The sequence below is a fragment of the Neovison vison genome, chromosome 3 (assembly GCF_020171115.1).
Source record: "Neovison vison isolate M4711 chromosome 3, ASM_NN_V1, whole genome shotgun sequence".
Classification (NCBI taxonomy): domain Eukaryota; kingdom Metazoa; phylum Chordata; class Mammalia; order Carnivora; family Mustelidae; genus Neogale; species Neogale vison.
In genome coordinates, this window is record NC_058093.1 from 136,623,786 (window position 1) to 136,637,082 (window position 13,297).

Genomic DNA, 13,297 nt, shown 5'->3' on the forward strand with positions numbered 1-13,297 from the left:
AATAAATATAAGAGAATCATAACTATCCTGAAAATTATGGATAGCTAACATTTAGTGGGGGTTAACCATGTTCTAAGCCCAATTCTACTATCTGCTAGGCTCATTTAATTCTCACACAGCCTCATTAGACAGGTAACATTATTATCTTCATTTTACAGAAGCAAAAACAGCATCCTAGGGAGAAGTAATTATCTGATATGCATTCAAGCCAAGATTTGAGCCAAGAATTCCAACATCAGAGCCTGAACCCTTAGTTTTCCATTCTACTTAGAATGAATCAGGTAGTTACAAAGCTACTGTAACAAAAATGGTTTTCCTGGCATAAGAAAAGAAAGTGAAAAGGAATCGTTAAAACGATTCGTTAAATGATATCATTTTAACGATAATCAAGATTTCATGGGGAACCTGGGTTGCTCAGTTGGTCAAGCATCCAATTATTTTTTATTTTTTATAAACATATAATGTATTTTTATCCCCAGGGGTACATGTCTGTGAATTGCCAGGTTTACACACTTCACAGCACTCACCATAGCACATACCCTCCCCAATGTCCATAACCCCACCCTCCTCTCCCAAACCCCCTCCCTCCAGCAACCCTCAGTTTGTTTTGTGAGATTAAGAGTCACTTATGGTTTGTCTCCCTCCCAATCCCATCTTGTTTTATTCATTCTTCTCCTACCCCATTAACCCCCCATGTTGCATCTCCACTTCCTCATATTAGGGAGATCATATGATAGTTGTCTTTCTCCAATTGACTTATTTCGCTGAGCATGATACACTCTAGTTCCATCCATGTCGTCGCAAATGGCAAGATTTCATTTCTTTTAATGGCGCATAGTAGTCCATTGTGTATATATACCACATCTTTATTCATCTGTTGATGGACATCTAGGTCCTTTCCATAGTTTGGCTATTGTAGACATTGCTGCTATAAACATTCGGGTGCACGTGCCCCTTTAGATCACTATGTTTGTATCTTTAGGGTAAATACCCCGTAGTGCAATTGCTGGGTCGTAGGGTAGTTCTATTTTCAACATTTTGAGGAACCTCCAAGTTGTTTTCCAGAGTGGTTGCACCAGCTTGCATTCCCACCAACAGTGTAGGAGGGTTCCCCTTTCTCTGCATCCTTGCCAGCATCTGACATTTCCTGACTTGTTAATGTTAGCCATTCTGACTGCTGTGAGGTGATATCTCACTGTGGTTTTGATGTGTATTTCCCTGATGCCGAGTGATGTGGAGCACTTTTTCATGTGTCTGTTGGCCATCTGGATGTCTTCTTTGCAGAAATGTCTGTTCATGTCTTCTGCCCATTTCTTGATTGGATTATTTGTTCTTTGGATGTTGAGTTTGAAAAGTTCTTTATAGATTTTGGACACTAGCCCTTTATCTGATATGTCATTTGCAAATATATTCTCCCATTCTGTCAGTTGTCTTTTGGTTTTGTTAACTGTTTCCTTTGCTATGCAAAAGCTTTTGATCTTGATGAAGTCCCAATAGTTCATTTTTGTCCTTGCTTCCCTTACCTTTGGCGATATTCCTAGGAAGATGTTGCTGCAGCTGAGGTCGAAGAGGTTGCTGCCTGTGTTCTCCTCAAGGATTTTGATGGATTCCTTTCTCACATTGAGGTCCTTTATCCATTTTGAGTCTATTTTCATGTGTGGTGTAAGGAAATGGTCCAATTTCATTTTTCTGTACGTGGCTGTCCAATTTTCCCAACACCATTTATTGAAGAGGCTGTCTTTTTTCCATTGGACATTCTTTCCTGCTTTGTCGAAGATTAGTTGACCATAGAGTTGAGGGTCTATTTCTGGGCTCTCTATTCTGTTCCATTGATCTATGTGTCTGTTTTTGTGCCAGTACCTGCTGTCTTGATGATGACAGCTTTGTAATAGAGCTTGAAGTCTGGAATTGTGATGCCACTAACTTTGGCTTTCTTTTTCAATATTCTTTTGGCTATTCGAGGTCTTTTCTGGTTCCATATAAATTTTAGGGTTATTTGTTTCATTTCTTTGAAAAAAAAATGAATGGTATTTTGATAGGAATTACATTAAATATGTAGATTGCTTTAGGTAGCATAGACATTTTCACAATATTTGTTCTTCCAATCCAGGAGCATGGAACATTTTTCCATTTCTTTGTGTCTTCCTCAATTTCTTTCATGAGTACTTTATAGTTTTCCGAGCATAGATTCTTAGCCTCTTTGGTTAGGTTTATTCCTAGGTATCTTATAGTTTTGGGTGCAACTGTAAATGGGATTGACTCCTTAATTTCTCTTTCTTCTGTCTTCTTATTCGTGTAAAGAAATGCAACTGATTTCTGTGCATTGATTTTATATCCTGACACTTTACTGAATTCCTGTATAAGTTCTAGCAGTTTTGGAGTGGAGTCTTTTGGGTTTTCCACATATAGTAACATATAATCTGCAAAGAGTGATAGTTTGACTTCTTCTTTGCCAATTTGGATGTCTTTAATTTTCTTTTGTTGTCTGATTGCTGAGGCTAGGACTTCTAGTACTATGTTGAATAGCAGTGGTGATAATGGACATCCCTGCCATGTTCCTGACTTTAGCGGAAAAGCTTTCAGTTTTTCTTCATTGAGAATGATATTTGCAGTAGGTTTTTCATAGGTGGCTTTGATGATATTGAGGTATGTGCCCTCTATCCCTATACTTTGAAGAGTTTTGATCAGGAAGGGAAAGCATCCAATTTTAATTTCCATTCAGGTCATGCTCTCCATGTGGTGGGATAAGCCCTGCATCTGGCTGTCTGTTCAATGGGGAGTCTGCTTGGCATTTTCTTTCTCCTTCTCTCTCTACCCCTCCCTCAGCATGCTCTCTCTCTCTCGAATATATAAATAAATCTTTTTTTTTAAAGATTTTATTTATTTATTTGACAGAGGGAAATCACAAGTAGACAGAGAGGCAGGCAGAGAGAGAGAGAGGGAAGCAGGCTCCCTGCTGAGCAGAGAGCCCGATGCGGGACTCGATCCCAGGACCCTGAGATCATGACCTGAGCCGAAGGCAGCGGCCTAACCCACTGAGCCACCCAGGCGCCCCTAAATAAATCTTTAAAAAAAGAAACAAACCCATAATGAAGGTTTCAGACAAATCCTTGTGAGAAACTGTTACATCCTAAATGTAGCCTTTCAGATGAGTGGAGGAAAAAAAATGGTCCCTAAATAAATAATATTGGGACCATGGATTACCAATTTGGAATAAATAAAAGTAAAACAACAAAGCTAAATCTTGACCTCAATTGTTACACCAAAATAAATTCCAGAGAGGTTAAAGATTTAATGCAACAATAAAATGTTGAAAGTACTGTACAAAGATACAGGTACATTGTCATTGTTTCAAATAATCTAGTAGTGGGTAAGGTCTTTTTAAACCTAACCAAAAAAAGAAAAAGAAAAAGAAAACATTAATAGATGTAACTGTGTTGAAACTTAAATTTTCATGCCAAAAATAGTGGTAACAAGGAACAAAATGGGAAAAATTTGCAATACATATGACAAAAGAACTTCCTTAATGTATAAAGGACTTAAATCAATAAAAGCAAGATGAAAAGGTGAGTACCACAACAGACAACTAGACAAAGAATTTGAACACAGGGGCGCCTGGGTGGCTCAGTCTGTTAAGCATCTGCCTTCAGCTTAGGCCATAATCCCAGGGTCCTGGGATCAAGTCCCATATCCGTCGTGCTCCCTGCTCAGAAGGAAGTCTGCTTCTCCCTCTCCCACACCCTCTATTTGTGTTCCCCCTCTCGCTGTGTCTCCCTGTCAAATAAATAAATAAAAATCTTTTTTAAAAAAAGAATTTGAACACAGTTCAACACAAATATAGAAATACAATTTTTTTAAGAAACATCTCTTATTGTGGAGAATTTCAAACGTATAGAGAAGTGAAGAGACTGGTGATTTGGATACCCGCCTCCTAAACCCTGCACCTATTGCCAGTTGTAATAGTCGTTGAGGCAGTAAGTCATGGCCACTCTGTTGGTTACACACACACACACACACACACTTCCAACCTACCCATCCCTCCACTGCATCATTATGAAGCAAGTTAGATTAGAAAATGCTATTTTTCCTATTAAGTGCCAAAGAGCAATTTTTAAAAGAGATTTTATCTATCTATCTATATATCAGAGAGAGAGCACATGCAGGGGGAATGGCAGCCAAAGGGAGAAGCAGGATCCCCACAGATCAAGGAGCCCAATACAGGGCTTGTTCCCAGGACTCTGGGATCATGACCTGAGCTAAAGGCAGCTGCTTAACAACTGACCCACCCAGGAGTCTCAAAGAGCAATTACTTGGGATTAATTGAGTTAAGGGTCTTGAAAGAGGGCGGAAACTGAAAAAATGTAGCTTACACTTGATACTCACTAAAAGGGGGAAAAAAGGAGTTTTGACTGTTTTCAGCCTTCGCCACAACTGCTTGACTATCAAATCTGGCGTGAGAGTACAGGAGGCATTCTCGGACAAAACTGTTCAGAAGACTTGGGTTGAGCAGGAATGGGGAAAGGAGTCTGAAATCAATTCTAAGTGCATTATCTGCGCTCCAAGTAGTCACAGTCCGGGCGACGGTGGTGTTAGCCTGTAAACTTCTCGAGGACAGGCATCTCATCTTCTGCACAAAAGCCTTACGGTGTATCTGCACATAGGTAATTGACAATCATGAAGAGCTAGTTCGATGGACACACCCTCCCTCAGGAGGCTGACAGACATTGACATCATCAGCCCATACCTCTCCGTGGCTTCATATGAAAAAAACAAAGAGCAGCTATTTAGGAAGGGCTGGGTCTCCACGGTTCCCAAGCACACACAGAAAGGTATGCTGCCTGATATGGAGAACAGGTTTCCTGCCCAGGAACTGCCCGAGTCACTTCTTCCCCGTGATCAGCACAGTCAGTGTTTTGCCTTCCTTATAATTGTGCTCCAGGTCAGAGAGGGAGCTGGTGACTCAACAAGGTGGGACCAGCCTTCTGAGTGGACTTGAGTGGCTGTGCCCGGCATGCTGTGAGGACTTTGAGATTAGGCTTTTCCTTTAAGATGAGCCGGATGAAATAGACTTGGTCCTGGGTGGGCTGGACGAGAGACTTGCTGAGCCTGAATCCACAAATGTCACTTAACGGCCAACTGAACTTCTTAATCTCCAAAATCCGTGATCATGAGCAAGATTTCATTTTCTTCAACAAATCTTGGCTCATTAAGAACATACTCTGTAGGTATATGTGGGAAGAAAGGGCACAAGGGTTTACAAAAGTGAGTAAGGTGAAGTCCGTGCCCTTGGTGATTTTACTGTCTAGAAAGGATGGACACTGTGTGAGTAGGGCATTAGCCTCTGCAGTACTAAGCCCCACTGTATTAGGGACTTAGTATGCGTTCTCTAAGGACAATTCAAGGTCAAAAGTGCTATAGGAGTTCAGAAATGTTTTGAAGCTATATTGAGGAACGAACACTGGAACTAGCACTTGAAGAATAGGTATGATTTTAACCAGGTTCAAGTGGTGAAAGCAATTATGGGAGCAAGGATGTATTAATCAAAGTCCAAATAGGTGCTGGGCTTCCGGAATGGGACACATGCTGTCTGGCTCAGTACACCATGTTTCCTAAAACCTAACACTGTTGGAACAGCCTCCTACTTGATCTCCCACCTCCTCTCTCTCCCTGGTGCATTCTACAAACACCATAGATCCATTTTCATAAAACCAATATTAGATTAAACCAGGACTCTACTTAATCTACTTTCTTCTAAAAGGAAGAAAGAGAGGAGGGAGAAGAAGAAGGGCAGGAGAAAGGGAGGGGACCTTTCAATGAATCTTTACTCCCCACAGAACAAAGTTCAGATTTCTTATCATTCAAAGCTTTGAGCACCTGACAATGCCAATCAGTGCATTTTTCGCTGCGCTCCTGCCACTCCTCCTCCCAGAGCTCCCCCTGCTTCCTGCATTCTAGCCATCCCACACATATCAGATATGCACTCTCCTGTGCCTTTACTCATGCTTTGTCTTCTGCCTGAAATGGCCTAGATTCTGTCAAAATCAGCTTAAGATTTTAAGACCCAGTTTAACGGATGCATTCCCCATGAAATTCCTAACCACTCATTCCAAATTAAGTGGTGTCTCCTCTGTGGCCTCATGGTGCCATCTGCCTTCATTCCACCATTTGTCACTTCTAATATTCAATCTGAAGTCAGGTGACCTGGGATCAAACTCCAACTTTACCACTTAAAAGCTGCATGGATTGGGGAACATCTATGTCTCTCAGATTTAGTTTTCCTCATATGAGATAGTTAAGATCAACTTCACAGAATTAGGAAATGATGTATGCGGAAGTACTTTATAAATCATCATACATGTAACATTTTTGTTTTTTTCACATGTAACATTTTTAGATTTACATTTTTAAACATGAAAAAGCTAATAAATTTCAATCCCACTAGAATGTAGGCTCCCAAAGAGGAGGAATTAAAAAAAATTTTTTTAAATAATAGTTACAAAAGAGTTGTAAAGATATATAGAGAATTCCCACATATTCTTTACCCAACTTTCCCTGCTGTTAACACCTTATCTTGTGTATTTATCAATACTAAGAAATTTGTATCGGTATAACACTATTAGAACTTGGTAGCTGACAATACTTCGTAAGAAGGGAGCTGGAAGTGATTTACTTACTTAGGAGACACCAGATGATTGGAAAGAATTAGGGAGCGAGTGGGAAATAAAATGAAGGAATGATTAAATATCTATTTCACTTTCCTTCGGGAAGCTTAACTGTGAAAGGAAGAAGAGGCGGAGGATTTTGGCCGCAAACAATAGAACGGCGAGGAAAGGTCTTATTTTAGCTCTGCAAGGAATGCCTCACACGTGATCTCACCTGCAGCACTTAACCTTTCAAGTCATTAACCTTGCTTAGACAAGGTTAATGATCTTGTTTCACGAGTCTTGTGTTCAGGAGCTTGCTTCCCCACTGAAAACATGAGCTCCTCGAGGGCAGCAGCCATACCTACCTTTTACTAACATGCTCAGGGCCTCACAGAGCCAGACAATCATTCAGAAATGCTTGTTGAATGGAGTGTTAAGTGTTGAGTAAGAAGCTCTGAAGCCTACTGAGCTCTTACTGTTCACTTAACACTGCTCTCGCACGCCACTAGCATTCTTCACAGTCCTGAGGTAGGTCCTATAATTACCCCATCCGGCGCAGTTAGGGGCCCAAGTCCCAGCTGCTGGGACTTGGAAATGGGATGACTCAAATGCCATAGAGCTACAGAGCACTCTCCGTGACATGGAGTGAAAGGGGCCAGAACCAATAACTCATCCCAAGTATAAGACATTTGGAAAAAGAAGAAAAGGAAACACCTAGACACCAGGAGTGCTCTCTGCCCTTGCGTCAGAGCCGCAGCGCGCTTGCGCCCAGCTTGACATCCACAGGCTAGGGAACGCCTTCATGGAATGTCACTACTGGCATCGCGAGATTCCGGGGCTAAGGCGAGACCCGGATGGCTGAAGACGGGGTAGTGCGCGTGCTGATGACGAAAGCGGAAGTGCTGTGGCCAGAGGCGGGGCGAGAGCCCGGAGGGGCTTAGGATTGCGGAAGTTTTGTGAGAAGGGTCGGGCGGTTCTCGAAGCGCCGTGTGGTTTTGGAACAAGTTCCAGAAAGGAAGTCGCGGCTCGGGGTCCAAGAGACACCAGCCTGCGCACGTTTCGGGCAGCACCGGGCGCGACTCGACGTTGCCGCTGTTGGCTTCCTCTGCCCTCGTTCTTTTCCAGAGAACCGCCTCGATCTCCGCCATGACATCCACCTCGCCCAACCTCCAGGTATCACTGTTTTCCCGCCCCCTGGAGAGCCGGAGCTGAGGGGCGGTGCGGGGTTAGGAGTGGGGGCCGAGAAGGAGGGAGGAAGCGGCCGCGCCCCTGGTGCTGGGCGGAGGAGGGCGGCGCCAGCGCCCAGCTGCGAGCGGGAGGGTCCGGCTCCTTTCTCCAGCTTCCGGGGTCTCCCGAGCCCACCGGCTGTGTGAGACTCTTCTCTCTGAGGTGGGGTTTTTTTCCCTCTTTGTGAACCGAACTGGGCAGAGCTTTGGACGAGAGGCACAGACGCACCAGTCGCTGTAAGAGAGAGAAAAGAACGTAATGTTTGCAAAGCACTGCCCTGAGGCAGTTGAAGGTAGTTCCCCTGGTGTAGCAAAGCGCGTCTTTTCGGGAACTATGAGGACAGTCTTAGAATTTGAGGGATCCGTGAATTCATTGAGGTGTGCATTCATGTGCACTCTACTGTGGTTCCCAGCATGTGGACAAAATCGGGGGAGTGGTCTTAAGCTCATTTGTGCTCCACCTTTCCGCCCCTACTGCAGCGAGTGCGGTGTTTTGTACATAGATCATAGATTCCTAAACTTTTAGACATAATTTTTGGATCTCTGTGGAATTCACTTAAGAAGAGAAATTTCTGAAACAGTGCCTCCCATCCCTAGATTGGATCTGATGTTTCACATTCAGATTTCAATGTGTCTTAGCCTCGAGGGCTCCCAGTCCACTAGGTCAGTTTGGGGGAAAGATCAGTATAAAATACCTGTGTTGAATCCTTGTCCTGGTTTTGCAGTAGTTGATCAGGCATTTATGGGTGCCTGGTGCAAGATCCAAGGATAGTGGAGGACCTGCTCAAGCCAGGGTCATTGATCCTGAAGAAAGACCACTGAAAGTAGATCTATTTAAAGAGAGCTCCAAAATTCACAAAAAGAAAAGAAAAAAAAAAGTTGGGGGAGGAAGAAGCTTTCCTGAGACTTTTACCTTGAACATGTACCCGAAGGATTATGAAAGTAAACATTTTGTATATCTAAAACATAATTGCCACTGTCAACTGTGACTTATTCCTTATTCCTTAGAATCAGGATTAGGTCCTATGTTGATTTTTGTGTGTGTCTTTTCCAACAGGCTTGCATTTAATAAGATGTAATAATCTCCATTTACCATTGTTTTCTTATTTTTGTTTTTGTTTTGTAGCCCCATTCAGAAAGGGTCTTTTTGGTAAATGTTCTTGGAAAAAGTATGGTCTCCTTTAAATATCAAAGGCGATTTCTTTTGAAGTGCTATCTTCATTCTTGTTGGTTTATCAGTTAACTCTTTTTATTCCACTAACTTTTCATTTGTCAAGACCTTGCATGTAATTGGGACGTTCCGCAACATAATTTTCAAACATTTACTGATACTTTTTTTCCTTTTGTAATAACTGCACTTTCATTCTGTATTCAGTTTGCATCATATTTGACTTGGGGCAGGTGTTCCTCAATGAATCAGAGATTGACACATATTAAAGGCATGTTGCTGGTGTTAAACAGGGAGAGGTGTTGAGTTACAATTTTATTATGGTTGGGTCATAGGTGCCCTTTCTCAACCTTTTTAATGTTCTAACCTAGGAAATTTGGATGGAGAATATTCAAATAACATAACTTTCCACCAAACAAGGCAAGACTTCCTATAACCAGATGCTTATAATCTAATGGAGGAAAGCAGATAACAAAAAGTCAAAATGATAAAATAATAGAATTAGAGGTGTGTGTGAGAGGGCAGAAAGGAAGAATTTATCTAACTCTTTAAGGATAAATGAGAAGTGTTTCAGAGAGGAGATGGTGTGAGCTTAGATAATGTGAAAGGCACTGACACTAATTGTCTGCCTGGTATTTGGTGTGATCTTATTTAATTTTCAGAACAACTCTTCATTATTACTTCAGTTTCGCAGTATAAGAAACCAAAGTTTATTAAGGTTGTGATTTTAATTAGTATTGAAGTTATTTTTGAATCCAGGTTTATTTGCTTGTAAGTCTGTGCTTTCATTATGAAGTGACCAGAAAATAGGATGCATTTCAGGTAAAGACAAAGACTATATACCTCAGTCAAGAAGTACAATAAACCTTGGAGAGGGTTGGAGAAATTGCAAGTAATACAGTATGCATAGAACTCAAGTTTTCTCAGTCCTAAATAAAGTCATTCATTTTGCTAAGTCTTAAGGAATCATAAAAGTAATATATCACCCTTGATTTCCAAAGGCTTCTATTTTCATGTGATAAGACATATAACATGGCTGATGGGGATACTGTGTAATCTTTGGAAGTATGTACCAGAGGCAGTGGAAATTTAGAGGAAGCACAGGCTAGGCCCCCTAAAGGTGTGGGGGAGGGCTTTGCAGCAGGAAGACCATGACTTTGCTGGTGCTTGAAGAAGCTGGAGCCTTACAGGGACATAGTGGATAGTATGTTCCAAGTGGAGAGACCTACTTTGTTTACACTGTAAACAAAGGCCTGAAGTCTGAGTTGTGTGGATTGTCCCACTAGTTTGGGATGACTGGGACTAAGTGTAGAGAGGGTGGAAGGACAGGCCTGGTTAGGTGGAAATGCGTGTGCCACACGAAGATGACTGGTTCTCATCCTGCTGTAGGTGGAGAATCAGAAGGAAATATGCTCAGGTTTTTGATTTAGAAAGAAATTACCACCTGTGTACAGGGGACAACTTGATTGGTAGCGGGCCTGGAAACAGGGAGACCACAGTTAGGAAGGCAGAGTTCTGTGTGACGGGAGATGGTGAGGGCCAGAGTAGTGTAGTACCTGTTAAAGAAGGAGGAGGGTTGATCAGAGACAGATTGAAGAGGAAGAACAGTCAGGCTTGGCTCTGCATTTAAAAAGAGGGACAGGAGGAGTCTCGATTTTCTCTCAGATCCTTGGGTTGAATGGGGAGGAATTGGTTCTGGGATTCCAAGAAGAGGAACATACTTGGGGGCAGCTATTGTTGAACTTTTTGAGTTTGAAATGAGTTTGGGCGACTGCCTTCGGCTCAGGGCGTGATCCTGGAGTCCCGGGATCGAGTCCCACATCAGGCTCCCAGCTCCATGGGGAGTCTGCTTCGCTCTCTGACCTTCTCCTCGCTCGTGCTCTCTCTCACTGTCTCTCTCTCTCTCAAATAAATAAATAAAATCTTTAAAAAAAAAAAAATGAAATGAGTTTGGGGACAACCGAGTGGAAATGTTCAGTGAGTGGTTGGATATATATCCAACTTTTTAGTTGGGTATCTTGACCTAGAAGAGAGGGAGCCAGGTTGGAAACAAGGGTTTGAGAGTTAATAGTGTACAGATGGTAGCAGAGGTTGTGGGCATTCTGGAGAGTTCATGGGATAAGAGAAAACAAACAGATAGAAACTCTGGAATAGTGGCATTTAAGCAGAGAGAAAAGGGAGCCTAAAAAAAAATTCTTTATATAATCCAGAGTAAAACCAAGAGAGAATGGTGCCATGGAGGCCGAAGGTGGAGGAGGCCACGTCCAGGTGTCTCTTAGGAGGGTTAAATGCTGTGGAGAGAGAGTTAGGTAAGTTTGAGACATGATAGTCCAGCAGGAAGCATTGCCATGGAGAAATCAAGGATTCATGATGAACTTGGAGTTCTTTTTGTGGTTTTACTATGGAGGTGAAAAGAGGAGTAAGGTAGTAACTAGAGAGAAACCTAGGAACTCAGGAGGGCCAGTGTGTTTTAGTTTGTGTTTCGGAGATACGAGTCTGAAGTAGGACTTAACATACATGTTTATGCTAAGGAAGCCCCCCCCCCAAAAAAAAAAGATGGGAGGGAGGTTAGGTTGGGGAGAGCAGTAGAGTGGCATATAACTGATAGGGTGAATCTCAGGAAGGAAGGTGGGGATGGTCTCCAGAGCATAGGGAAAAGACAGCATTGACAGAGGAAAATACCCAGTGGAGGGGAATTGTTAGTGATTATAGAGGTAGAATAACCAAAAGGAAGAAGACTTTGAGAAAGCAGTCAGGGATTTTTTTCATTTGCTCAACAATTAAGTACCCACTCTGTGCCAGGCTCTGTTCCAGGCTCTGGGCCTGGCGCAGCGCTGCAGGTGAGGTCCCTGTGCTCATGGAGCTCACCTTTCTATTAAAGGAGATAGGCGGTGCGTGAGGATCCACAGATAACAGTAACCACAGTGATGGGATGGGGGTGTGGGAGAGCTGAAAGCAGGGACGGAGCGAGTACAGCCTCTGAAGTAGATTGGGGGGACGTCTCTGAGGACTTGGCATTTGCAGGTGACTGAAAAGGAGACTGTCGTGCACGCGTGGGGGAAGAACAGGGAAGGCATTCTAGGCAGAGGGATCAACGCTGCTCAGGCTGCCTGCGTGAAGGCAGACTAACGGGTTTGAGAAGCAGCCCAGAAGGAACCAGGCCCCGGCTCGTCGAAGGCCTTGTACACCATGACCTGGCAGTGGGAGTCCATCAAAGGGGGCGGCCCTTCTCTGGTTATGGGAAGGACTTGAGGGTGGTGAGTGCAGAAGCGGGCTCACCACTCAGGCTCGGGGGTCGTTTTGACACATGCCCTAGTGGACTGAGCGAGGATAGTAGCGAAGGAAATGGTCAGGATGAAGAATGATTGCACTGCAGAACCATGCAGGACACAGCTTCAATTCAGATGAAAAATGCTAACAGAAACAAGGGTGAAGTGGGCTGTTCAGCAAGGAAAAAACAGACATCTACTCTCAAATTGTCATGTTTGATTAAAGGTTTAGCATGTAGCTATTTACATTTAAATTTAACTCAAAATGTAAAACTCAGTCACGCTAGCCACAGGTGCTCAGAAGCCGTCTGTAGATAGTGGCTTGCATTTTGGACAGCGCAGGAGTCACGTCCATCGTAGAAAGGCGGGTTGAAAGTCATCAGTACCATATTTGGTGCTAGATTATTAAGTACTGAGTGTAAGAGTTTTCTTTAATCATCACTGTGATGCCAGAAAGACAACCATCTGCGAATGAGGAGAATATGTAGCTGCAGAGGGGAGTGGCGCAGTCACTGAGAATAGTAGGAGAAAATTGTAGCTTGATTAAGGAAGAACTTACTTCCTCTGTGTGGTGTAGCCACGGAGTCTTCTGCATCCATTTTTAAATGACCAGGGGCACCAGACCACTGGGTAACCGAGTGTATGAGTCTTGTGACTCTGCCCTTTATATCCTGCCTGGCTTACCAAGCTTTTGACTGTTTAGCTTCAAGTTCGGGCTATTTGATCTAGGAAATCGGTACTACTGCATCTTCTCAGTGCTAAAACAGCAGTTCCTGTTTCTGCTCTCCTGCTGCAGCAGATGGAAGGCCTGGTCCTCCCATGTGCATCAATCTGCAGTCCGTAGTAGCTGCTTCAAAATATAATATTCTCGTGTGATTGGTTTGGGATTGTTTGACTGATTTTTTTTTTTCTTCTCTTAATTATATGCTTATTTTTGCTGTAGCATCACCATGATCCTTTTTTCTACTGGCTTTTACTCCTGTTGACTAT

At 43.0% G+C, this 13,297-nt stretch overlaps 1 protein-coding gene across 1 annotated transcript in view; it reads left to right on the top strand.

Moving 5' to 3' along the window:
• Positions 1-7,558: 7,558 nt before the first annotated feature.
• VPS4B (vacuolar protein sorting 4 homolog B) overlaps positions 7,559-13,297 on the top strand; it is a 29,651-nt gene continuing 23,912 nt past the window's right edge. The window contains exon 1 of the mRNA XM_044242852.1: positions 7,559-7,817. Coding sequence (XP_044098787.1) covers positions 7,791-7,817 — 27 coding nt within the window. The 5' untranslated portion in view covers positions 7,559-7,790. The remainder of the gene's footprint in view (positions 7,818-13,297) is intronic.